The sequence below is a fragment of the Mustela nigripes genome, chromosome 16, assembly GCF_022355385.1.
Source record: "Mustela nigripes isolate SB6536 chromosome 16, MUSNIG.SB6536, whole genome shotgun sequence".
In the NCBI taxonomy this organism is placed as follows: Eukaryota; Metazoa; Chordata; class Mammalia; order Carnivora; family Mustelidae; genus Mustela; species Mustela nigripes.
In genome coordinates, this window is record NC_081572.1 from 59,931,483 (window position 1) to 59,957,555 (window position 26,073).

At 46.9% G+C, this 26,073-nt stretch overlaps 1 protein-coding gene across 1 annotated transcript in view; it reads left to right on the forward strand.

Annotated features, from left to right (window-relative positions):
- The window catches only part of UBE2G1 (ubiquitin conjugating enzyme E2 G1), a 98,078-nt gene that overhangs the window by 41,675 nt on the left and 30,330 nt on the right, over positions 1 to 26,073 (forward strand). Inside the window, 1 exon segment of the mRNA XM_059378600.1 lies at positions 23,138 to 23,240. Coding sequence (XP_059234583.1) covers positions 23,138 to 23,240 — 103 coding nt within the window.

The window sequence follows — 26,073 nt, forward strand, 5'->3', positions numbered from 1 at the left end:
TTATTTTGTTGTTTGTTGGAATGCTCCCTTTGTCCTTTTCTGTTGTGTTCTATGTCCCGCTTGAGATAGTCTCTCCTTCCACAGCACTGTTCTCGCCAGCGTGGGGTCTGCTGCTTCCTGATGGTGGTTCTCACGTGGCCGGAGGCTTCGGCACACTGGCGGGTGCGTGCGCGAGCGTCTGCAAGCAGCCCTTTCAGTGTGTCTCGTTTCTCTCCGCCTTTGGAAAAAGCCTTTATTACTTCTTGTGGTAAAACAGATAAAACCACATCTTTTTGAGAAGATGGGTAAAACCAGTTACAAAGCAGCTAATAACAAAATTTATTCGCCAAGGACATGAACAAGTGTTTTAATAGATTGACTTATCAGGTATGCTGTTAGATGGCTTTTATTAATGGCATGAATTAGGGAAAAGCCATTATTCATGAGTGGGCTTAAAGGTGCTTCTTTTTGCAATGGGATAAGCTTCCTTTGTACATGATAGAAGTCTGTTTCTGCCGTGTATGCTTTTGTGGATGAGTTCAAGACTTTTTTTCTGTTCTTTCCTATTAATCATTAAATCTATTGATTTTTTTTTTTTTCTTTTTCTACTCAGTGAGCTGTAAACTAGGAGAAACCTCATAGAAATCATGCCTCACAGGGCTGTCATCCATGCGGGTTTGTCCTTCTGTTGACTTGCTCTGGTTTTATTCTGAAGAAAGAGGGAGGTGATCAGCACTATGCCCTTGACCTTCCTTCCGAGTTGAAGGGCACAGTGAAACTGAATGTGTGGACATTGTGGTTCCTCAGAACGAGACTGTGGCTTCTACACAAGATGTGTGTGCTTCAGAGTATCTTGCTGTTCAGCGACTGGTTCTCCCAAGGTTCTGTTTGTCCATTTGTCGTTACCTGTGGCCAGCACACTGGCGTTCTTGATGTCACTGTGTGTGTAAGCGGTGTAGACGCATCTTCGGTGTGGCATGTGGTGTGGCCCAGCAACATACTCTGTTGTGGAAAGCCTGAATTTACTACTCCAGAGTCTCCGTTATAGCTTATCTTTGTAATTGATCCATGTCTTAAGGGTTCCAGACTTAAAACTTAAACTTAAACTCACTTAAGTTGAGAGCTTGTTTGCCTGTGTCTTCCTGAGATCTTCGGGTGTTTAACTCCCCCATTAATGGCCGGAGAGTTAAGGGCGTGTGCCCTGCCAGGCCTGGAGCTTGGCCCAGTTGGACTGCTGGGGCCCCGTCAGTAAGCAGACACCTGGGCCCTTTCAGAGCTGTGCTCTGTGGGGGTGGGGGAGGTGCACAGAGTTGGGGGAATGCTGTGGAGGGCTGGGGGATATAAAACAGGGAGAGGGGATGACAGCGGGAGAGTGTGCGAGTGTGGGGTTTGTGCTTCAAACTTGGCCGACACTGAAAGAGCAGTTAGCCAAAGCCCAAGGAAGGGGGTAGGAGGTTGACAGGACATGCTGGCAGGTTCTGAAAGGCCAGGGCCTAGGCCACCCTGGGCTGGCCTGATCCAGACTCACCTGTGCCACAAGGTCCCGCTGGCCGCCGGGTTGAGGACACGCTCAGTCACAGCGTCACCACCCCACACACGTGAGTGAGCATTCCAGACCGAAATGAAAGCTTCACCAACAGTATCTCTGTTTCACTGTTTCTTTGTATTAGGAAGAAGGTGTTGCTGTTACCCAGCCCCACCCACCCCGGCCTGCAGATCTATTTTGTGACCTCATGACTCGTGGTTGGGAAACACCTGCAGAGTGCCCGTGTGGCCTCTGCCGCCCTGGGAGGGAAGCTGTGGGGCTGTAAGGAGAGAGGGGGAGGGGTGTGATGAAAAAGAGTAAGAACTTCAAGTCAACATGACGTCCATGCTTCGCTTAAACTGCAATTAAATGTGGGGTGTCCAGAGGCTTGCTTATGAGGCTTGCCCACTCCCAGCCACTTTTGAAACCCCTTTTTGGTACAGATTCTGTGGGCTCCTCGTTTGTAAATAATAGGCTTGTAGTGTTTATTTTTGTTTGCCAACTTTAGACGTTGTTGACTTGTTGCTGTGACCAATGTTTTCAGTCCCACTTCTCACTGCTGACCTTCCTCACTGGTGCCGGTGCTCATGGAGGGGTGCAGGCGGCTCCGGGGCTCAGCCGAGAAGGTGAACCCCCCCCCCCCACCACCGCCGGCAGCCACTGTGCTGGGGGTGCCCGTGCTGTGCCCTGCACTCGGCCTGATCCGCTCACCTCCTCCTGTCCCGCTCCCGCCATCAGGAGCCGTGTGCAGTCTCCTTGCTTTATTTGTTTGTTTGTTTGTTTATTTTAGTCTCCTTGTTTTAAACAGAGCAGTTTCACCCACATGGTGGTTTTAACATTTGTTCAGAGGAATTTGACTATTGGGAAGGAGAGGAAGTGAACACATGGGCTCACACTGGCCTTATGAACGGGATAGAGCTGGAAGTGGGCCACAGCTTTTTGTCTGTGTTCTCATACGTGCTCTGTGTGTTTGTTAGCAGTCGGAGATAATATTTATAGTATTTGGTCTTTTTAAAACAGATTTTAAACATTTCTGTGTCATTAAATGCTCTTTCGAAGTACTTTAAATAGATGCATAGCAATTTTCCATATTCTATTACCAGAATATCCCCCAAACTTTGATTTGGAGGTTGTTTTGATTTATACATAATTACAGATTATTTAAATTATAGCTCATGCTTCTGTGGAGATTCCTTACGAACAGTATTCACATGTTCTCTTGGGTTACTTTCTCTTGGGATAAGTATCTAGGTGTGGTGGCCATTGCGTCAAAGAGAAACAGTTTCTGAGGGTCCCTTTTCTCTCAGTTCTGAGCTGCGGCAGCACAACACACGAGTATCGTGAGCCTTCATCACTACACAGTCACAGAGTGGAAAGTTGTTCCTCTCCCCCTCTGACGAGAACTTTCAGGGGTCACTGCCGTGGCCATGACGTTGGACCTTATCTCGTAACCGGAACTTTGTCTGTTTTGAGGTTCTTCTTGAGTATCCCAGTTGCCTTCTGGGAAGGTTGTGCTAATTTATATTCTCACTGTCATTGTCTTCAAGTTCACGTCTTCCTGTGTTCTCACTCTCGTCAGGGGCTTCTCAAAATGTCTGATTCTGCCGGTAAAAAGACTGTTTTAATAATTGCTGAGAATGCTGGAACCCTTCTTGACGGTTCTGAGTTTCGTGTGTGTCTGTGTGTTTTAGAGGTTTGTGACAGCACTTGCTTGTCTCTCAGTTGGTTGTGGCTGCTGTGACAGGGAGTTTTGTTTTGTTTTGTTTTACTTGTCCAGTTTCTTGGGTTTTCTTCTTTTTCTTGAACACTTAGACTGTTTCCTCCTGGGGCGCCTGGGTGGTTCAGTGGGTTAAGCCTCTGCCTTCGGCTCAGGTCATGATCTCGGGGTCCTGGGATCGAGCCCCACATCAGGCTCTCTGCTCAGCGGGGAGCCTGTTTCTCCTTCTCTTCTCTCTCTCTGCCTGCCTCTCTACCTACTTGTGATCTCTGTCTGTCAAATAAATAAAATCTTTAAAAAAAATGTTTCCTATTTTTAAGATCAGATAAGACTATGGAAAATCTGAAGGTCGCTTGGAAACGGGAAGTTGGGGGAGAAACTTGACAGCAGTTTCTTTAAACACAGCTGGCCTTTGGCTTGTGTTGAGAAAAATCCACCCTGGTCGTTTAATTTTGGTTTGTAGCTGTCTTGCTTTGTACTAGAGAGGTGCTAAATTAGTTGAGGCTTCCGTGAAAGTACTTTATAACGTGTAAAGCTTTTTAGATGTTTGAGGAGTTATTACTGCTAGTAGCCTGGAGCTCTGGGTCCTCTGGCCAAACTAGTCTTCCCCTCAGAGGCCGTGCTACATGAGCTTTTTCTCTGACGAGTCATGGAGTGTGTCCAGAGGGTTTGTCACTATCTGGCATAATTCCATTGGGAACTTCTGGTGATAGTTTAGTCCTTTTGGGGGAGAAATTAACATATTTAATTTTAAACTAGTAGGACTTTTACTGACATTTTAAGGTATTTATATGTAGCAACATGTTATAAAAATGTTTAAAAGTCTACATGGTAGTGGGCCATGTAGCACAGTGAGCTAATACTGGAAAGTAAGAAATTGGTTTTTGAACTGGCTGCGGAAGAGAGATCAGTATTATGTTGAGGTGATCTGTCTTTTGAGGTCGTTGGAATCCTTAACTATCAGAAGAATGTCCTGAAATATCAAAGTATTAAAATCATTAAGATTCCTATATCTGAGAAAGTTCCTATGTTGATTGTAAAGAGAAAAATCTGTGTAATTGAACACAATTACTTATGCTTTTGGTGTATTTTTTTCTCCTGCCTTTTTTTTCCCCCTCAAAGATTTTATTTATTTATTTGACATAGAGAGAGAGGTCATAAGTAGGCAGAGCAGCCAGCAGAAATAGAGGGGGAAGAAGCTTCCCACTGAGCAGAGAGCTCGCTGAGCAGAGAGCCCGATGCGGGGCTCGATCCCAGGACCCTGAGATCATGACCTGAGCCTAAGGCAGAGGATTAACCCACTGAGCCACCCAGGCACCCCTCTCCCACCTTTTTAATATGGATTTGTTTGGATATTTCATAATCCCATGTGTTGCCCTCCTTACTGAAGAGTGCCTGTGTGGCTGTGCCGTTGTCTTCACTGTTCGTGTTGATTTTGTTTGCGTGTGTTGTGATCGCATGTCACCCGTGCGGCTGTGCTGTTTTCAGTGTGCGTGGGGATGCAACACAAGAGCCCATCACATCATTTCTCATTTAGACTTCTTTGGAAATGTTTTAATTCCAGTTTTCCATGTAGGTGCTTAGGTTTCCTGTGTGCATTTCAGTATCTCTGAAATGATTTCAGAGTTGTGTCCTGGGTTCTTGGCACTCCGCCTTCCGTCCCTCTGGTCATCAGCACACAAGGCCAGCAATTCAGGCCAAACCTTAGGCCTTACTGAGATGTTCGTCCATTTGTAATTCATGATATCTGTTTACCCCCTGGGAGAAGAGAGAGTTTGGTACGCATGAGGCACCGAAGTGCTTATGCAAAAATAATTCGGTGTGTCACTTCATTGAGGAGTGTAAAATACTAGCAGCTTGTACACGTACTTAAAAATGTTAGTTTGTCGGGGCACCTGGGTGGCTCAGTGGGTTAAAGCCTCTGCCTTCGGCTCAGGTGATCATCCTTGGGTCCTGGGATGGAGCCTCTCTGCTCAGCAGGGAGCCTGCTTCCTCCTCTCTCACTGCCTGCTTGTGATCTCTGTTTGTCAAATAAATAAAATCTTTAAAAATAAATGTTAGTTTGTGGAAAGTATTTCTAGTTTTGTTTGTTTTTTTTTTAAAACCAACACTGGCTTATCTTCTTGTTCTGGTCTGCAGCTGGGAGACCCAGACTAGCTGTTGATTTTACTAGTCTAGGCTGGGACTTCCCATTCTGTAGAAGTGATGGCCCCTCAGCCTGGTGGAATCTGACGTGTCCTTGAAACGCCAGCAGTCTGGGGTCCATGCAGGTTGCTTCTGTCTTCTGAGCCTTTTGCGGCGATGGTGAGGGTGCTGGCTTCCTTGTACCTCGAGGATGCTGGTGGACCTGTCACCTGTGGAGAACAGAGGGGAACACCGCCCCTTTGGTCGCAGGAGGAGAAGGGCAGGTGTGTTTCAGAGGCACTTCGGTCTCACGCGTGTGTGCAGCTGGAGCCGGCTGCCCAGCGGGTGGCGTATAGCAGTCTGGAGTCCCAGGACTGGTGGCTGATGTGCGGGCCGGCCCACTCCCAGGCTGGCGAGGGAGTGCGAGCAGGGGTGCCCGTGGTCAGTGCTTCATATCTGCCACATGAGGCGGCAGGACGGCTCTGGCCTTCCGCTTGGCAGGCTCCCCACTGATCCAACTTGGACTTCGGGCTTTTGTTGTTGCGATGAAATACTCAAAACAGAACTTCTGTCACCCTGAGCATGTCGTTCACTGGCCGTGAGCACACTCCACGGCTGTCTCCGTCATCCTGTGCTGAGATTCTGTACCTGTGGTCCCCCTCGAGCCCTGTGTAGCCCCCATTCTGTTTTCTATCTCCGTTGGACTGCTCTGGGTACCCCATTTCGGATCACAGTATGTGTCCTGTGTCGGATGCGGCATGTTCTCAAGGCTTGTGCGTATTGTAGCGTGTGTCGATTCCTTTTCAAAGGCAGCTTAATATTCCACGTGCAGTTGGGCTGTTGCGAGAGACGCCGCGTAAACACTGGCACCGCTGTGTGTCGGGGCGCCTGCTTCTCATCTGCGGGGCAGATCGCCAGCGGTGTAGTTGCTGGGCTGCAAGGCGACTCTCCTCAGAGCACTGTGAGTGGCTGCTGGCTCGGCGTTCCTGCTGGCGGTGCACAGGGGTGCGTGCCGTCCTCCATCCTGTGGTGTCTCGTTTTATTCTTGTCTATTTGGTCTGTTTTTCTTTAAATAATAGGCATCCTAATCGGTGTGAAGGGGCATCTTCCAGGAGCCTGGTTTGGTTTTCCCGGGTGGTAAGTGATGTTGGGCATCTTGTCCAGGGCTCACTAGCTGTCTGTGGTCTGCTTTGGAGAAGTGCCTGTGCAGACCCTTCGCCCTCTTTTGAACTGGGTGTTCGTGTGTGAGTGCGAATGAACTTGCTGCCCTGGGCCTCGGTCCTGTGTCGCGATGGGCATATCTCTCCCGTCCTGTGGGGAGCCTATGACACGCAGGGTTTTCGTTTTGATGAAGTCTCATTTACCCTTTCTCCTTTTGGTGTCCAAAAAAAAAAAATCCTTGCCAAATCTAATATCTTGTGTTTTCTTCAGACAGTATCATAGCTTTCGTCGTTCTGTGCAGGTCTTTGATTCACCGCCATTTCTGAATCTGGATGCCATAGGAGTCGGCATCACTGATTGAAGACACGGTCCTTCCCTGCTGAGTGCTGTTGGTCTCGGTGACGAGAATCATGTGACCGTGTATGTGAGGGTTTATTGTGGGGCTTTTATTCTAATCCATTGACTTGTGTGTCCTTTCTTGTCACTGCTACACTGTTTCAATTATTGCAGCTTCGTAGGAAGCTTTGAAATCAGAAAATAGGAATCTTTCATCTTTGTTCTTTTTCAAGATTGTTTTGGCCACTTTGGTCCCTTGAGATTCTGTATGAATATTAGGTTTTCTTTGCAAAAAATGTCTTTTGAGATTCTGATAAGGATTTTATTGAATCTGTACATCTCTTTGGGTGGACTTTTGGCATATTTGAAGTAAAAATTTGGTTAAGGGTCTCATTTAAAAAAAAATATTTTTTCGGTCTCTTTCAAGTGTTTGTCCTTACTCTTAGGCTGTGTGTTCACATGCAGGGAGTGAGCATGTGACACGTGGTTTAGAGAGCCATAGATACAGCAGCGCGTTGCTGCCTCTCAGGTGGCGATGTGGTTGTGTGACGCCTCAGAACCGTGGAAGCAGAGTCTGGGTAGTCAGCTGAGGTCCGGAAACAGAAGCCAGTTTCTCAGGATGCTCCAGGAGGAACACTGTAGGAGGCGGATGTCCTCCTGGGGGCCTGGGGTCACAGGAGGACGACACCGCCTGGAGCCTGGATCTCCGTCCGAGAGTGCTGCCCGGACCCCAGGTGCCCGTGTGAAGTCGTCGTGTGAAGTTGTCATCTGCAGGCGGGAGCTCCAAGGGCCGGGGCGGGGAGCGGAGGCGCTGGGAAGCAGGGCCTGCCGCAGCGCCATAAAGGAGAGCTGGTGGGAGCCCACCTTCGCGAGCTGGCGGCGCCAGTGACGGGCCCAGTGATGGCCCCCCGAGCCCGCGCTCTGCGCATTCATCAGGAGGACCTGGGCGTCCGTTGGAACTGCTTGGGTTGAAATGTGATCTTAAAAGAGATGTTCTCTGGATCAACAAGCACGGTCTAGAATATGTGTTTGCATGGTTCTTAATTCAAGTGTAGGGTGTCTGCCAAAGCGTTCACGTGTGATTTCCTCTGCCCTATATTCGCGCTCTCCTTGAGCACGTACAGTAGAATTGCGTTCTAACAATAAACCCAAGTTAATCTGTAGAGCCAGACTGCAGCAAACCCAGTAATGCAAGGTGCCGGGGAGCACAGATGAGAGTGTTAACTTACAGTCCTGGTCTGGTATGTGGACAGGGCGTCGGATATTGTTTGGAAGGAGTTCAGCAGTTGTCAGCACGAGCACCCCGTGGGTGTGCTTGGGGGTGCAGAGGGCATATAATAAGAGGTAAATGGAAAACTTCACATTTTGAAGTTGGATCACAGAGGACCAAAATTATGTCTGAGAAAGAAGAATCGGGTGGCACTTTGCAGGTGGGGTTGCTGGGAAAGGCCGTGCAGGCTCGTTGGAGAGAGGTCGGCCACTGGGAGCCGGCTCCAGGGCTGGGCGACTGAGGAGAGGAGAGGGAGTGACGTCAGGTCAAGTGGAAGAATGGTTTTGGAGGGGCTGTGAGTTCAGGTTGAGCTCTGGTAGGACTGTCCAAACCTTGTGAAAGGTAAACTTGGAAGTAATCGCCTATACAAGGTGGAACTTGAAGCCTTCCTTGTGTGCACACCCTTGAAGGACAAGGGCAGACGATGGGATCTTGTTGGAGGGCAGATGGAGGGAAAGCACGGGCGGAATGAAGGAAGACGGTCACTGAAGTCCGAGGCAGGGAAGGCTGGAGGGGAAGGGAAGTAGGGAGGGAGAGTAATCCCTAAACCCAGGCGGTGTACCCAGCTCCGTGGTTGGGGAAGCCCAGGGCACGAGATGAGCAGGATGGGGCTCTAAGGAAGCTGTTGCTCTCCTAGGGAGAGAGGGGTTACGCATCTGGAAGGGTACAGTTTCGTGGTACGACGTCTGTTCATGGGGTTGTGCAGCTATCGCTATCCCCAGAAAGATGTAGGGAAAGTACATTATATTCAAATAGTACCTTTCTTATGAGGGAAGGCATTCAAGAGAAATAGTTTTCTAGTTATCCCCAGAAAGTAGGGAAGCTTGTGACATAAAGGGCTGTTTGAATATATGCTGGCTTGATGAGTTGTTGGACTATTGGTTCTTCCTCTCTTACTCAAACAGTGGTTTATGGGGATTCTTGAAATGCCTAAATGTGTGCATGTGTCTCCAGCCCACGCCGGACCCGCCCCTGTTCGTTCTCTAATGCGGCTGCGCTTTCCTTCCCAGGACGCATTGCCACTTGCTGTACATAGTACTCGTGTGCGTGTGTTTCTGGCCAGATGGACAGGCCACGGGACTCTTCTCTCACGGGCAGTGGGAACAACGGCTTCCTGCTCGTTGCTGTGTCTCAGTGCCTAGCACATCCTCAGGGACATTTCTGAATAGATGAGTTAGTTTAGGCAAGTTGACATCAGCTGTTAAAAGGGAGAGCAAAGGGGGAAAGTGGATACAGGCAGAGTATTCACTAAAATTAGCTTTTAATAAAAATACATACCAAGCAATTCTGTGTACTTACTGCCGGTATAAACTGGCTGTTCAGTATTCTCACAGCAAAATTCAGAGGCCAGTTTGGTAAGTTACACAGATCATCGAATAGATAAGATAAAAAAAATAAGCCATTTGCTCCAAAGAAGCCTACACATTGCCGAGGTCAGAAAACTATTTCTCTTGAATGCCTTCCCTCATGAGGAAGGTACTATTTGAATATAATAAGTAACACCCTCAAAAAAGTCCTTCTAGTAAATACAGAAGACAGCTTTCAGTATGGGTGGAAAACAGTTGGGATAGTTTTATCATGTTTTAGGATTAAACCTAGACTAATGATGTTAACAGTAACAATGATGGAAGGAGAGAGACGCTAGAGACATTTTGGAAGGAAGGAACATCAAGAGTGGGTGACCAGAGAGTCTTTTAAAAAAATATCTTATTTATTTATCTGAGAGAGCATGCAAGCGAGAAAGCACACACAGAGGCAGAGGGAGAGGGAGAAGCAGGCTCCCCACTGAGTAGGGAACCCACATGCAGTACTCAGTCCCAGGACCCTGGGATCATGACCTGAGCTAAACGCAGATACTTAACCCACTGAGCTACCCAGGTGCCTCTAGGGGGTCTTTATTTACAGTGAGGGGACTAGTCATAAATGGAAGGGAGGCAGTCAGGGAGTAAATCCTGACCCTGCATGGGTCAGGAAATGGGGCTTGGGCGGTGGTGAGAAGGGAGAGAATGTGTAGGATGAAAATAGATTTAGTACCCCTCCTGCCGTGAAAATTTGCTTTGTTTTTAGATTATAAAAATATTCATAATGCTTTTTAAAAAGTGCCCCTCCCATTTTTTTCAAAAATACTAAAAAGCGGGATGCCTGGGTGGCTGAGTTGCTTACGTGTCTGACTCCGGCTCAGGTCATGATGTCAGGTCCTGGGATGGAGTTCCAAGTCAGGCTCCCTGCTCCTCCTGGGGCCTGTTTCCTGCTTTTCCCTCCCACTGCTTGTGCTCGCTTGCTCGCTCTCTGAAAAATAAATAAATAAAAATAATTTTTAAAAAGTACTAAAAAGCTGTATATCTAAAAAAACATTTTGCAACATCTTCTCAAGTATTTTATTTTTTTCAGAAGATTTTATTTATTTGAGAGAGACAGCTGGGAGGGGCAGAGGGAGAAGGACAAGCAGACTCTGCACTGACCGTGGAGCCTGTCATGGGGCGAATCCCGGGACAGGGAGACCACGGCCTGAGCCGAAATCAAGAGGTAGGTGCTCAGCCCACGGAGCCACCCAGGCTGCCCTCCAGCATTGTGTTGTCAGAGTGACACCGCCAGGGGCCTCGGTCAGCCTCTCTGTCAGCTTTTCTGTGTGTGAGCCTTGTTAGCCTTGCGGAATGGAAACTTAAGATGGCTTTCATTTCCAAAAAGGGCCTGTTGTAGAGATAAGCGGTTTGCTTTCTGATGTGACCGTGTCTGTTACTAGTTGTTGCGGTCACTAGGGACTGTGTTGTGCCTTTCTCTCCGCAAAGGCTGTGTGACCAGTGACACTGAATGCACGTGGTCTTGCGCCTGCTCTGAGCCTCTGAGACGGTCTAGGACCTGCCCTGCAGTGTGACTTTCCTGCTGCGTCCTGGTCTGGCTCTTTGCCGCTTCACACCTTTGCCGACTTGGAGAGCCCATTGCTGTGCCCGCATGGTGCTCGGTGGTGGCCGTGCAGACTCTGGTTGGAAACGCGTTGTGCAGGGGTCTCCCTGCTCCTCAGAGCAGCACGGTGCCATGCTGGCCGGCCGCATCTCTGTCGTTACTTCCGCACAGAAAGTCTTATGTGTGGCAGAGGGAGGTGCGGTCACAGTCAGGCTGTGGTCGTTGGTTTTGTTGGGAGGGCTGTGCTCCTCTGGGCCTCCTGCCAGCGCTCACCTGCATCTTCCCAGGACGTCCTGGTTTCTTAGCAGCCGTGTTTGCCTCATGTACAGATCACTGGAACGCACAGGGGGCGTGGCGGGTCAGGCTCTGTCACACTGCATCGCTGGCCGTGCAGCCGGCTCCTCTCCCTTCACCGGTGTGACTACAATAATAAAAAAGCACACACAAATAAATGGTGACTAGAATTAGAAGGACGTCGGCTGTCAGTGCTACCTTAGGAAAGGGTTTGAAGAGGAGTTCAAGGTGTGATGGGGGAGGGGCGCCGAAAAATGGATTGATGCGTATAGTATGTATTCATGAATGAATTAATGAATAACATAGGAATTAGTACATTTATACATGTAAGTACATGTGACGTATATGCGTATATAAGCACATGCGTGCACACACAAATACACGGCATAAGTCAGTGCAGCAGTACATCCTGCTTTCTCTCCTCTTTGGAAGAAGTCTTGGCCGGGCTGCTGCATAGGTGGTCTCTCCATCGCAAGGGCCCGGGGATTGGGCCTGCTTCAGAGAACCAAGAGTCAGTATTGAGTTTGAGACACATTTGTGACTTACTATGTATCACCCACCCTAGTTTTTACTTTGTGCCTTACCTTTTCTGGTATTTGTTATAGGAGTCCTCTCACACAGGCACCAAAAGTGCATTAAAACTTGGTCATGTGTGAGTAATTTTTTTAAAAGATTTTTATTTATTTATTTGAGAGAGTGAGTGAGAGAGAGCATGAGAGGGGACAAGGTCAGAGAGCGAGGCAGACGCCCTGCTGAGCAGGGAGCCCAATGCAAGATTCAGTGTGGGACTCGATCCTGGGACTCCAGGATCATGACCTGAGCCCAAGGCAGCCGCCCAACCAACTGAGCCACCCAGGCACCTGAATTTTTTTTTTCTTTCTTTCTTTCGTTTCTTTTTCTTTTCTTTTCTTTCTTTTTTTTTTAAAGTAAGCTCTAGGCCCAACGTAGGGCTTGAACTCACAAACCTGAGATCAAGAGTCATGTGTTCCACCAGCTGAGCCAGCCAGGTCCCCCTAGTAATTTTTTCCTTATCATTCATTTCTGGGCAGACAAAGCTGAGTTCTGTTATCTTGCTTAGTCCAGCTAGAGAATTTAAAAAAAAAAATCAAAACTTAAAATATTTTGGTAAAATTTTTATTGTGTGTAAATGTATAATGTGATAAAAGTTTTCGACTTGCTCCTCTCTTCCCCAGTGGACAATTTTATAAATTCCCAAAGAGCCTGTTATGTTGTATTGACCTGATTATTCTTTTATTCATCTCACTTCAATTACTCCATCATGAAAATTATGAAGTTTCCTATTTCATTTGAGCTCATTATAACCCTGAGACCAAAATTATAAACCTGAGACAGCAAGGAAACACTCTGGGCCAGAGGGGTGGGCAGAGAGAGTGAAGGGCAGTGGGAAGCAGGCTTCCAGGTGCGGACCGAGTGAGCCCCGGGAGTGGAAGGCACAGCATAGGGAATAGGGTTCGTGGTACTGTGACAGTGTCGTGTGGCAGCCACACGTGTGGTGACCGTCATCAAACCATTGCGCTGTACACCTGAAGCTAAGGTAACATTGTGTGTCAGTTAGACTAAAAACATTCTGGACCAATCCCAGTATAGATGCCAGCATCCTCAGTAAGATCTTAGCAAATTGAAACCTGCAGGACAGTAAACGGCCAGTGGGGTTCTCCTGAGGAGTGTGCAGGTGGTGTCTTCCTGTGACACGGTTGGAGCCGTAACGTGGGTGCATCAGAGGGGCTGCGGTCCTGTGGGCTGTGTGGGGCAGTGACGGTACATGTGCATGTCAGAAGGCATTTGAAAAGATCCAGCTTTCAGCCTTTAGAAACCAGACGGCAACAACAACAAAAAGCAATTTAGAGCCGTAGGAAAAGAATGAAATGCTTTAATGTGTAAATAATAGTTGTTGAAAATCAGCACTAATTATAGGTATAATCAGAAGTCAGGAATACTAAAAAGGTGTATATTGCCATTATTGTTCATACTTTTATTAATGTTCTAGCCAATACAGCAAAACAAGACAAAAAGCAAGACATGAAATAATGGAAACGAATCAAATGATGTGTTACCAAAGGCAGATCTCCTTTAAAACTCCAGGAAAATCAACTGAAAGTTAGAAAGGAGGGCTAAGATTGGTATCTGAATGCATATTTAAAAATTGATGATTTTATTTAATAAATGAGTTAAGAGAAATGAAAAGCGTAAAAAAGGTAAGTGACAGGAATGCCATGTTATTTATTGGTAATTTGTGTATAAAATTCACCTCTCTTAGGTAAATTAACCCTAATTGAACAGTGGGTTGGTTTTTGTTTACGAGATCAGAATCCAGAATGTTGTTTGGGGCTATTGTGCGTCTGAGCAGTTTTAGGTAGGGACTTTACTAGACAGAATTCAGCACATCTGCAGGAACACCTCTCGAACCCTGGGTTGCATTCTTCTGTGGGGACCGTTGGCTTAAACAAATGTGTGCTTCCACATTCTTCACGGCAACCAAGGCCCCGAGAGGACTTCCTACTTGAGCTCTGGCAGGGCCTGGTGCAGAGCTGTGCTGACGGTTGGGAGCCCTGTCTGACCAGGCTGGTCACTCTGACCGACAGTGTCTCACACGCAGCCTGGCTCTTTCTCCCTCCATAGGAAGCACTGGAGACTCAGCAAGAGAGCTGGACTCGCCTGGCGCATCCACGTCTCAGGTTGTTCGCAGGTGTTGGCCTCTAGCTCCAGGGAACGAGGGCAGTTTGCTGTGAGCACCACGTGCCCTTGGCCCTACATCCTACACCTTCTGTGGCGTCTGAGTGTGTAGACTTCATCCGGGAAGTTGGGTGGGGTGGAGGGGATGGCTGGCGCGTCAGCGGGTGTGTCCTAACCCTGCTCCAGGGGCCTAGGCTGCTGCATCTCATCTCTTTGTGGTTGTTTCCTTATGTCCTTTTAAAGCCGTGAAAGCAGTGAAGCCAAAGCACTGGTCTGCAGAGGGCAGAGAGCTGCCTCGGGCGTTGGTTCCCGCGCCTGGAGAGCTGCCGGCTTTCTGTGAGGGTGGTCAGTGGCCAGCTGCCTCGAGCTCAGTACCAGTCCCTTTTTTCCCTTTTCTTTTAACTTATTTTATTTCTGTTTTGTTTCTTATATGATAGTATATTTCCATTTCTTTTCTTAGGGATCTGCTATTCCCCCCCAGCTGGAAATTGTCCACATGTCTGTCATACATTATATCTGGACTTTGCAGAACACGTGTCTTAGGTCATTACAGACATGCTGAAAAGCCAGTGGAGACCTAAAGCACATGTGTGCACTCACCCCATCAGCTTTTAGCTCCTGGCTTTTTTTTTTTTTTTTAAGATTTTATTTATTTATTTGACAGATCACAAGTAGGTAGAGAGGCAGGCAGAGAGAGAGAGAGAGAGGAGGAAGCAGGCTCCCCATGGAGCAGAGAGCCCAAGGCGGGGCTCCATCCCAGGACCCTGGGATCATGACCTGAGCCGAAGGCAGAGGCTTAACCCACTGAGCTGCTGCCCACTCCCGACTATTTTTAAAAAAGATTCCCTACCATTAAGTTCTTCCTTTCTCCCCATTGCCTGAAATACACTTTTTCCAGTCATAAAAACAAGTATTACAGAAAATGTAGGGGTTTAATTTTTAGTAGTTTATTTGGAACCCTTTCTAGGTGCCCTGTAGCCAACTTAGGGGTGTGTGTGTGTGTTTACAACACAACAAATGATAGACTTTCAGGTGGGGGGTTTTCCAGTTTCTTGGTAGATATGCAAGGGGAGAGAAGTGCCGTTTCAGATGGGTGTGAAGCTGAGTGGTGAGTGAGGGCCTGACCACCTTCCATCCAGGGTCAGCAGTAGGTGGACTCAGATCCTGGAGAAAGGATGGCTTACTTCATAAACTGCCAGAACAACTGACTGATCCCGTTTACGATTGGTAGATGGGAGCTGGGTCCATAGCTTTATGTTTGTCTGAACTCTAAAAGGATCATGATAGTTACCGAGTGTTTATCACGTGCCAAGTACGAGGTTAGATGCTGGACGTGTGTGAGTCGATTCCTCAAACATGAAGTGGACACTGCTGTCCCCGTTTGGCAGATTTGGAACCTGACTATGCCCAGACCATTAGCCAGTAGTTGAAATAAAACAAGAGATAAGACTGTTAGAAGAAAGCAGTCCAGAATATTTTAGTCTGGGTGGACAGAGGGGGTTTTCTATGCATGACAGACTAAGGAATCATGAAGCTTGTTTTTTTGTTTGTTTTTAATGTGCATTCCTTGAACTTCTGTTTAGCAAAAAAATGAAAATTTACAAAGCTAAAACAAATCCGTGCTGGGCTACGAATACCAGTGTTTGTTGGCTTTGGAGCAGATGCCGTGCTCTTGGCAGGGCGCACTTAGAGTTAAAGCAGCTTATTTCCCTAAGAGTCAAGTGTAAAGTGGTACATAGTTGGGTCTTTGAACTTGTTTGTCCCAGGCCTGCCATATCTGATGAGACTCAGTGATGGTTGGTTTCCATGTGATCGATAAAAAACAGTAGAGCCCGTTATCAGACTTTTTTAGTATTCTTTTTAAAGATTTTATTTATTCATTTGACAGAGATAGATCACAAGTAGGCAGAGAGGCAGGCAGAGAGAGAGAGGGAAGCAGGCTCCCCGCTGAGCAGAGAGCCCGACGTGGGACTCGATCCCAGGACCCTGAGACCATGACCCGAGCCGAAGGCAGCCCCTTTACCGACTGAGCCACCAATTTCTAAGAAATTTTTGTCCTTTCCAATGTGACAGTAATCCGTGTCTCTGTTTTTTCTCCTTTTATTTCTTTACGTTGTTCCTGCTTGGCTTGGATGTCTCTGTTGCTTTATAATTAATGTCTTCTTTCAGGTCTTTTTTTAAAAAGATATCATTTCATAGTAATTTCTTTGAGATTCTTTTTCTGAAGTTTTCCTGAAAAAAATTTTTTTTAAGATTTTATTTATTTGACAGAGATGACAAGTAGAGAGGCAGGCGGGGAGCGGGGGAAGCAGGCTCCTTGCTGAGCAGAGGTCCGGATGCGGGGCTCGATCCCAGGACCTTGGAATCATGACCTGAGCTGAAGGCAGCGGCTTAACCCACTGAGCCACCCAGGTGCCTTCGGCTCGGGTCATGATCTCCGTGGGCTCCTCTAACCTCAGCTGTCCGTCAAGAACAGCCGTTTCCCCTGTCCCGTAGGGTATTGAGGCTCGTCACAAGTATCCTATGTCAGTGACCATTTGTCTGCATCTCTAACAACTGGGGTGGGAACACCAGTAGACGACCTTACCACATTCTAAAGAATCAATGATTGTTTCGTGTTATTAAGGTTGCACTAACATCTTACTACTAATACCTGGTCAGCCTTCTCATGTTCACTTGTAGAAATGAGCATCTCTAGTGCCCAGGGATGGGCACATTCTTTCTGAAGTCTGAGCTCGGTCCTCTCTTGTTCCCACGTGATGTCCTTATTGAGGGCTCCAGGCCATGCCCTTTAGAATTTCCTGGGCCGTCTGTAACCACATTTCTCTGTGTGTTCCGGAAATTGATCATTATGTCCGGGGCGTGGACAGGCTCAGCGTAGTGAGGCAAGATCACTTCCCGAATGGGAGTTTGGTCATCCGGAGATTCATAGCACCTGCTTGTCTTCCTTCTTAAAGTACCTGCACTAAAGTGACAGCATGGCAGTGCGTCCATTTTTCATTTTTTAATTGGGCTATTTCTATAGAGAGATACCTTATTTGATCAAATTTTAATTACTGTTTGATTACTTGGTAGTACAATTTTGTATATAAAAGGAAGAATAAATCTTGAATCTTTTGCTGTTGTAAATTGGTTTTACAGGACTGGCTGGCTCAGTCAGTCAAGTGTCTGCCTTCGGCTCAGATCATGATCTCAGGTCCTGGGGTTGAGTCCTGTATCAGCTCTCTGCTTGGTGGGGAGTTTGCTTCTCCCTCTACCTGCTGCTCCTCCTACTTGTGCTCTGTCTCTGACAAATAAATAAATAAAATCTTTTAAAAACTGGGTTTTACAACAAACAAAAAGATAATTAGTATCCAGAAATGGTGGAACCAATAGGTGGGTTGCTTTTGATACCACTGTTTATTCTAGACTGTTCATCATTACTGGCTTCATTGATACCCAGATTGTCCTGTATATGACCAGTGGCGACCTCTCTAAGTTGGATGAGTCCTTTTAAGAAGACCATGGTATTATTTGACAGCTTCCTTTTTAATTGGTCTGTATGAGATGAGCCTAGAACCTGTCCTGCCCTAGACCTGCCATCAACACTTCCTCTGAAGATCCCTGGGCCCTGTAAGTAGGAAATCCTATTGGGAGTCATATTCTGGGAACTAGGGATGCTCATTTCTACAGGGCTGGTCATTTTTCCTCCACCTTTTCAGTGGACACAGCTCAGAATTTTTAAAGCTAAATCATGGATTCTTACTGAAACTTGTGATTCACATTCAAAATTATAGAGTTCTTAGTTTTCATATGCTCTCCCCATTCCCATTCTCTTCTGGTCTCACCTCGAGTAACAACTCTCTCAGGAGTGCGTACATGCATTATTGTCCGCTCCTTACCCCTCTGCAGATGGTTATTCTCAAGGACATCTTCTGTAGACCACTTTGGCCTGCAGCAATTTCCAGATTGACTGCAGACATGCATAATGCTTATCTAACAATGATGTGACACTCCAGGATTTACTGAGTTTTAAAAATTGAAGTAGTGGGTGCCTGACTGGCTCAGTTGGCTGGGTGTCTGCCTTCGGCTTGAGTCATGATCCCGGAGTCCCAGGATCAAGTCCTGCACTGGGTTCCCAGCTCTGTGGGGAGTCTGCTGCTCCCTCTGACCTTCTGCCCTTTCTTGCTTTCTCTTACTTTCTCTCTCAAATAAATAAAACCTTAAAAAAAAAAAAATGAAGTAGTGGGGCGCCTGGGTGGCTCAGTGGGTAAAGCCTCTGCCTTCGGCTCAGGTCATGGACTCAGGGTCCTGGGATCGAACCCCATGTCGGGCTCTCTGCTCAGTGGGGAGCCTGCTTCCCCCTCTCTCTCTGCCTGCCTCTGTGCCTACTTGTGATCTCTCTCTCTGTCAAATAAATAAATAAAATCTCTTTTTTTAGAAAAAGACAAAGGTTTCATATAAAAAAAATCGAAGTAGAACATAGACAAAGAAAAGTGCGTAAGTATTTTGTGCAGCTGCCATTACGAGTATTCCTGAAGCCCCTTTTTATGCCTCCTTCCAGATACTACTCATTCCCTTTCTGAAAGAAAAGCAAAAAAGACAGTCTTGTCCTGATTTCAGATACTAGTCATTATTAGGGTGCCTGGGTGACTCAGTGGGTTAAAGCCTCTGCCTTTGGCTCAGGTCGTGGTCTCAGGGTCCTGGGATCAAGTCCCACATCGGGCTCTCTGCTTATCGAGGAGCCTGCTTCCCCCCTCCCTCTGCCTGCCTCTCTGCCTACTTCGGATTTCTGTCAAATAAATAAATAAAAATTTTTAAAAAGTACTAGTCAGGGGCGCCTGGGTGGCTCAGTGGGTTAAGCCGCTGCCTTCGGCTCAGGTCATGATCTCAGAGTCCTGGGATCGAGCCCCACATCGGGCTCTCTGCTCAGCAGGGAGCCTGCTTCCTCCTCTCTCTCTGCCTGCTTGTGATCTCTGTCTGTCAAATAAATAAATAAAATCTTTAAAAAAAAAAAGTACTAGTCATTAGTAGTTTTGCCTGTTTTAGAACTTTAAAATTTTGCTTTAGCAGTCGTGATTTGTGGAAAAGAGAGCTCTTTCCACCTGAAATTGTATCTAGGTATGTTCGAAAAGCTGAATGTCCGTGTCTGTCCCATGGAAAGTGTCTTTGCAGTCCTTATGGAGTATAGGCAGAGGCTGGGTCACGGCTGTGTGTGCGTGTCTTCAGCAGGCCCGGACTCTGTTCGCAGCATCCACTCCGCCTTGTACTTGGACAGTGCACGCCTCCCCTCTCTTCTGTATTAGGGCCACGAGCTTTCACCCGTTACATTGCAGATAGTCTCTCCTGGTCTCTGCTTTGTGTTAAAGCTTTATTCTGGATTTAAAATGTTTTGTGCAATATCATCTGAGTGTTGCGTTTTGGTTTTTGGAGGTGGCATAGGAAGGCCACCTCCAACCCATTATGAAAAAAAATTCTCTATTTACTTTTCATTAAGTTTTATTGGTTAATTACGTCTTGCAGTGCACCCAGGTTTGAACGTAGCGTGAAGTACCCTTATCAACATTTAGGTGTCAGTAGGGTGCTTGCACATTTTTCTTCGGCCTTTTCCATGAAAAAACCTGGCATTTCGTCTTCGTATGGCTGCTACACTTCTCTGTCCACAGATTTCTAGAAAAGGGTTCGCCTTGTGTTTTTTCCCCTCATCTTTTTGTCAGCTCAGTGTTGCCTGGGTGGCCCATGACTTCCCATCACCCTGAGACTCGTCGTGCCTGGGGCATCCCTGGGCTGCTTCCTGTCACACCTGGCGGACTGGGTTCAGACCTCCCTTTTCCCGAGGACTGTCTGTTTATTACTGTCGGCCACTTTCTCCTTTGGCTTCTTCAATATGATTTTTTTCCTTGGGTTACTTCCTATTTCACTGTCTTCCTGTTCTTTGTCACTTCTGTGGCTTTTTTTTTAATCCCCCCTTCTGAGGACATCTGTGTCATTTTACCCCTCACATCACCAAGTTTGGTTGATTGATTCTCCTAAATGTCCCTGTTTTCAATCATGATTCCCAGGGTCATCCTACTAAAGGTACGCTTTCCAGGGTTACCTTGATGGCTTCCTTTTTGGTTTCTTGGTTGTCACTAGGGCCTAATTCTGTATCATCTATGCTCTGCAAGGTTTGTTTTTGAAAATGTGAATCTCATGGTCACCTCATTGTTTTAAAGACAAAACAAGACACAAAGCCTTCAAAGGCTTGTCATTGCCCTCTGGATACAGGGCTTATAAAGGCCCTTTGCTTCCTGGCTTCTGACCTCCTGCGGCTCTCGGCCACATGTCGCCTTTGTTGGAGGCAGTTCCTGATGTTCACGCTTCAGGTTCTTGTGTACTAACCCTCTGTGTGACCCTCGCAGCAGCCACCCAGATCCTCTTATTTCCCATCCAAGTACTAACCAGGCCCGACCCTGCTTAGCTTCCGAGATCAGACGAGATCAGGCGCGTTCAGGGTGGTATGGTGTCTCCTGTCTTTCTGGAAGCCCTTTTCTGCCTCTTCCTGGTGATGAGGTGCCCTTCTTTGTGTCCCTGCAGATTTCTGTGCTGCTGTTGACCCATTTACCACTCATGATGCTCACCTGTTTACTTCCGTGGGAATCGGGTTGAGACTCCGCAGGATTCGAGTGTCAGGGGTGGAGTGTGGGCTAGAAGTGTAATTACTGGGAACTTAACAGAAGGCAAAAGACCATTATTTGGTCAGTTATTTAGGGACGACCCCATGGGAAAGGGAAGCATTTGTGCAGGTGTGGTGTCAGAGTGTCAGATACCTGACAGGGTGCAGGCCCTGGGGGACCCCTGCTCGGGGCAAAAGCCGCACCAGAGGTGAGGTAGTGGACATCTTCAACATGGGTGTGATCGCTCCTGTAGGAGAAGAGCAAGGAGGGCATGTGCGGGAGAGTTTTACAAATTACGATGTATTGACAAAGGGGAGAAGCAGTGATGTACTTTATGGGACATATAAGGGAATTCTCAACGGTAATTTTGACCATATATGCTAATTTCAGAACTTACCCACCTTCATTTATAGAACCCCACTGGAATTCTGACGGAAAATGCAGCAAGACTGATTTTCTAGATAAGTTCTAGAATCTTCCACAAGACTTGAATACAGTGTTGAAGAAAACGGTCTGAGAAATGTGATAAAATGAAATATGATTTTTCCTCTAGAAAAAGAACATGGCTGCCCATCCCTGCAGTGTTGTGTGCTGCGTCCTGCCCTGGGGACTGGGCTCGGGGCACCTCCCAGCATGTGAGCCCACAGCGGCCGCCGCTGCTCAGGGACTGTTTACGCGCAGGAACGAAATGCAGTTCCTATCTTCATGTCTTTCCATTTTCAGTATCTTTTTAAAAACGTCTTAGACTAAGCTATTTAAAAGTAAAAGTAAAAATACATTGCTTGCATTTTGAAATAGTGTACTGATTTAAAACGTTAGGTCTGTGTTGCCTTTAAGGCAAAAATTTAGACTTCTAAAAAATCTTTCAACTTTTGAGAAAAGCCATTTGTATTTAAAGGCAAATTTATTCTATTTATTTATTTATTTATTTATTAAAGGCAATTTTACACTTGATCTTAGCCAAAAGGCCGAGAAGCGATTATTAAAGGCAAATTCAAAGGCAAAGTGCCTTTAAGCTCTGTGTTTCACTGGCATGTTGGGGTGTTAACTCCTAGTTAGTGAAATCACAACACCTCCTTATCCCTCAGAGAATTAAGATCTTCTCCGTTCAGTCCTGTCAAAGCGCTCTGGGCTGCAACATGCTTACGGTCACCATCAGATGCTTGAGGCTGATGGCAGGGCGGGTGTGAGAATCACACGCCACTGAGGCCTCCGGCACACTCCTCCCAGCCCGCTGTCTCCAGTGCTTGGCCCCCACTGCTCCCCGTCTGACCTCCCTGTTGCTGATTTCTGTGTACAGTGTGTGTGCTTGGTTACCGCAGTGTTAGTGTTACTACTTTGCAGGAGTGTATGTGGATTAATATGTATCAGATTTTCCAATTTAAATACGTACAATTCACTGAGTGTCAATTATGCCTCATTAAACAGCTGTTTAGATAAGTCTGTTCATAATACCCATCATCAGTAGGTCGTTATTAAGCGCTATATGTCTAGGAACTGTCAGATGGCACTCCTGACCTGATCCAGTAAGCTCCCTTGTTGGGTCCCCGTCCCCCACCCACCGTCCCTCCCCCCATGCTGCCACCACCTCACTGGCCCTCTGCTTCCATCATTTTCCATCCGCGCCACAGCACCCTCTCTCTGGAAGAGAAAACAGTCATGATGCCACTGCCATTCCTATAGGCTCTAGCTGTTGTTATCTTCCTCTTCCTTCTCCCCCTCCCTCCCCCTCCTCTTCCTACTCCTCCGTCGTCTTCTTCAAAACCCATTCTGTACACCCCATGTGGGGCTCGAACCCAGGCCCCTGAGATCAAGATGGAGCCCTCTGGGCGCATCTCTGGTTGTTACCATTAAGCCGGTCCTGTGTGCTGGGAGTTTGGCTGGCATCGGGGTCAGCACACACGGGCGAGTCCTGGGGATTCTGCTCTCCCCATGTGTGTGGAGTATGGAGTCTGCCGAGCCCCACCTGAACACCAGCTGTAGCTGTGTGTCCCAAAGGTGACAGAGGGCTTGTCACACGGATGCGCGCTGGCATAAACGAAGGTTGGCTAACTTAGGTGAATTCCCACAGAAGGGTATTAGGGCCTCGGCTGGTGCTTCTGAGAGTGTGCCCTGAAGACCACAGTGGAAGAATGACTGGGGTGCTGGTTGGGGTTAGTCGCGGGCACAGTCTGCGAGGGGTGTGCCTGAGTATCTGGGTCTGAACTAGCTCCATCTACCACCGCAGGGCTCCCTGGGATGCTAAGGGCCCAGCTGGAAACAACCGTGCAAGGGAGAGGGGTCTGAATGTGATCTGCACAGTTTGCTGCCCCACTGGGGCCCTCTGGTGCAGAAATGGGAATGTTCCAGCCATCAGGTAGTGTTTTGCTTCTAGACCCAGGTATATTTGCTGAACGGTTTGCACTTTATATCATGTATATTCAGGTTCTGTAATTTATCTGTCGAGTGAAAATTATATGCCTAAAAGTTTTGATCAAAAAAATTTTTTTTTTCCACAGAACTCAACAAAAATCCAGTGGAAGGCTTTTCAGCAGGTTTAATAGATGACAATGATCTTTACCGGTGGGAAGTCCTTATCATTGGTCCCCCTGACACACTTTAGTAAGTACCATGGAACAGACACTAAAGTAGCTCTCTTAATTAATTCAGATGGAAACTGCTTTGGTAAACTGAAGTGAAATTATTTTTTAAAGCAGGCAAAATGGCTGTGTTTAGGTGAAATCGTTTGTGCTAAATGATCATGTCTAGGGTTTTTGTGTTCTGCTTTTTTTTTCTGTTCTGAAATTCTAGTGTCTAAAACCTGTTGCTTTCTTAAATATATGACAGTTTCAAAAATTCAGATATTCTTAATACCTAGAATACATTTATTACAGAAAAGCTATTTTTAAGGTGAACGTATGTATAAATAATGTACTTTTTGCTTGTTGCTTGGGTATTGGGTTAATTTTGGCAGGATGGGGTTAGAAGGAAAGTCTTTATTAAAATGTTTCTCCCCTGCAAAGGGAACATTGTCATTTCAAAGAGCCGTCTTTACCACTGCCAGCTCGTTGTCAGTCTAATTAAAGCACAGTGTTACACCTGGGAGACTCATATGGAACACGGTTGCACACGGTATGTCTGCAGGCCGAGACTCTCAAGGTCATCACTTGGAGCACTGCTTGAATTGGGTCCCCACAGAGCACTGATGAGAACTGATGTTTACTTTCTCCCAGTTCGTAACTGTGATGGTCACGGCTAATCTCTTTGAATTAGCCCTCATTACCTATGCAAAGTCAGCCAACAGAGTGCAGTGGAGTCCAAGAGCTGGAGAGAGCGGCGCGATGTCTTCAGTGTCCTGTCCCATGGTTTAGATTCAAAAGCCACAGCCTTACTTCCTGCTCTGGAGTTTTGCAGACTGACTGAAAGTTAGGAATAGTGTTCTAGAAGATGGGTTGTTCCCAACTGTGTTAGTGACTAGTATAAGCTCCATATTGTTTCTGGAAGCGGCGGCATGGCACAGAATGCAGTGACCTTCTCACTCACCACTGGGCCCCACAACGGAGGGGCCGATGTGTAGCGGAGTTTCTTGGGGACTGCACTTGTTCACTCAGCTCTGGTCCTCTGTGGCGCTAAGCAGGCAACGATTCGGTTACAGTAGTTTTTCTTTCTTTCTTTTTTTTTTTTTTTTTTTAAAGATTTTATTTATTTATTTGACAGAGAGTGATTTACAAGTAGGCAGAGAGGCAGGCAGAGAGAGAGGAAGGGAAGCAGGCCCCCTGCTGAGCAGAGAGCCCGATGTGAGACTCCATCCCAGGACCCTGGGACCATGACCTGAGCCGAAGGCAGCGGCTTAAGCCACTGAACCACCCAGGCACCCCACGGTAGTTTCATCTTAGATGTTCAGAGATGGGGAAGCCCTGCCCACCATAGTCATACCTACCTGATGGAAAAGAAAATTCTGGCTACTTGGTACCAGGGCAGGCTGCCACAGGACAAACAGGGCGAGCTATGGTGTGGACTTTGGGTTTTCTGTCATCTGGAAGGTGACTCATGTTTTGTCATGATTATTTCCAATCAGATTTTTTTTTTTTTTTAAGAAGTCAGTCACACTTATTTCCCTGGTTTCTTTCTTTTTTTTTTTTTTTAAGATTTTATTTATTTATTTGACAGACAGATCACAAGTAGGCAGAGAGGCAGGCAGAGAGAGGAGGAAGCAAGCTCCCTGCTGAGCAGAGAGCCGGATGTGGGGCTCGATCCCAGAACCCTGGGATCATGACCCGAACCGAAGGCAGAGGCTTTAACCCACTGAGCCACCCAGGCACCCCCAGAATTTTTTTCTGATGTATTTCTCAGTGCAATGTTTGTATTGCTGATTGTTGAAAACTAAAATAACTCAGTTTGGTCATTCCGTGGTGTTTGTTTCGGTAGATAACAGTAGCCATTGAAAACCGTCTTTGAGGTATCCCCCACAACCTTAATGTAATTATTTTAAAGCAAATTTTTCACTAAATTTTGCACGTAAAACTGTACAAATAACCTGGTTTATAAGCCTGATGAAGTTCAGGTGTTCAAGCTAATCACACTGCGTGAAGGTTTATTTAGAAGACACAGTGACAGTCCAGTGACAGAATCTTGTTACCTACCCCTGCTGTCGACAGGGGATAACAGGAGGAATTCTTCTGAACTGGTGACTGTCTGGAGGGTTAGTTGGGCTTCCAGGCCACGCTCCATCTCTAAGGGCCTCCCAGAATTCTCACACTTTCTTGTGCCGTGGTGGCACATCTCCCCTGTATTTGATGTGTACCTTCACCGTCACCAAAAAGAACCACATTTCAGCACTCCCTGTACTGACGGATAGTCCATTCTTTCTGCCAACTAAAAACTATTTCTGGCCTTCAGTTTATCTTTACAAAGTGCCAGCTGCCGGTGTGAGATGTGCATGGCAGAAGCCTTTGTGGCGGGCCCTCTGGAGTGTGGGCTTCCCAAGGAGACGGCTGGCAGCCACTTGCACAGTCCTTCAGATGGGACTGTTGGGCGGGAGCTGAACTCCATGCCACATGCACGGTGAATGCCCTGTGAGTAATGAGGCCTTATGGCAGTTGACAGACATTGTAACCGTCGTCCGGAATAACCTGGACATGATTCCTTCTTGTTAATATCTCTGAAATCCAAGTGTGATGGAAGTTATGGGATTGGTTTTTTTTTTTTTTTTTAAGATTTTATTTATTGACAGAGATCACAAGTAGGCAGAGAGGCAGATAGAGGGAGAGGAGGAAGCAGGCTCCCTGCTGAGCAGAGAGCCAGATGCGGAGCTGGATCCCAGGACCCTGGGATCATGACCCAGAGCTGAAGGCAGAGGCTTTAACCCACTGAGCCACCCAGGCGCCCTGAGATTGTTTTTTTAAAGCTCTCAAAACAAGAGGTTTAAGATTTATTATTTAATATTTACTGAGTC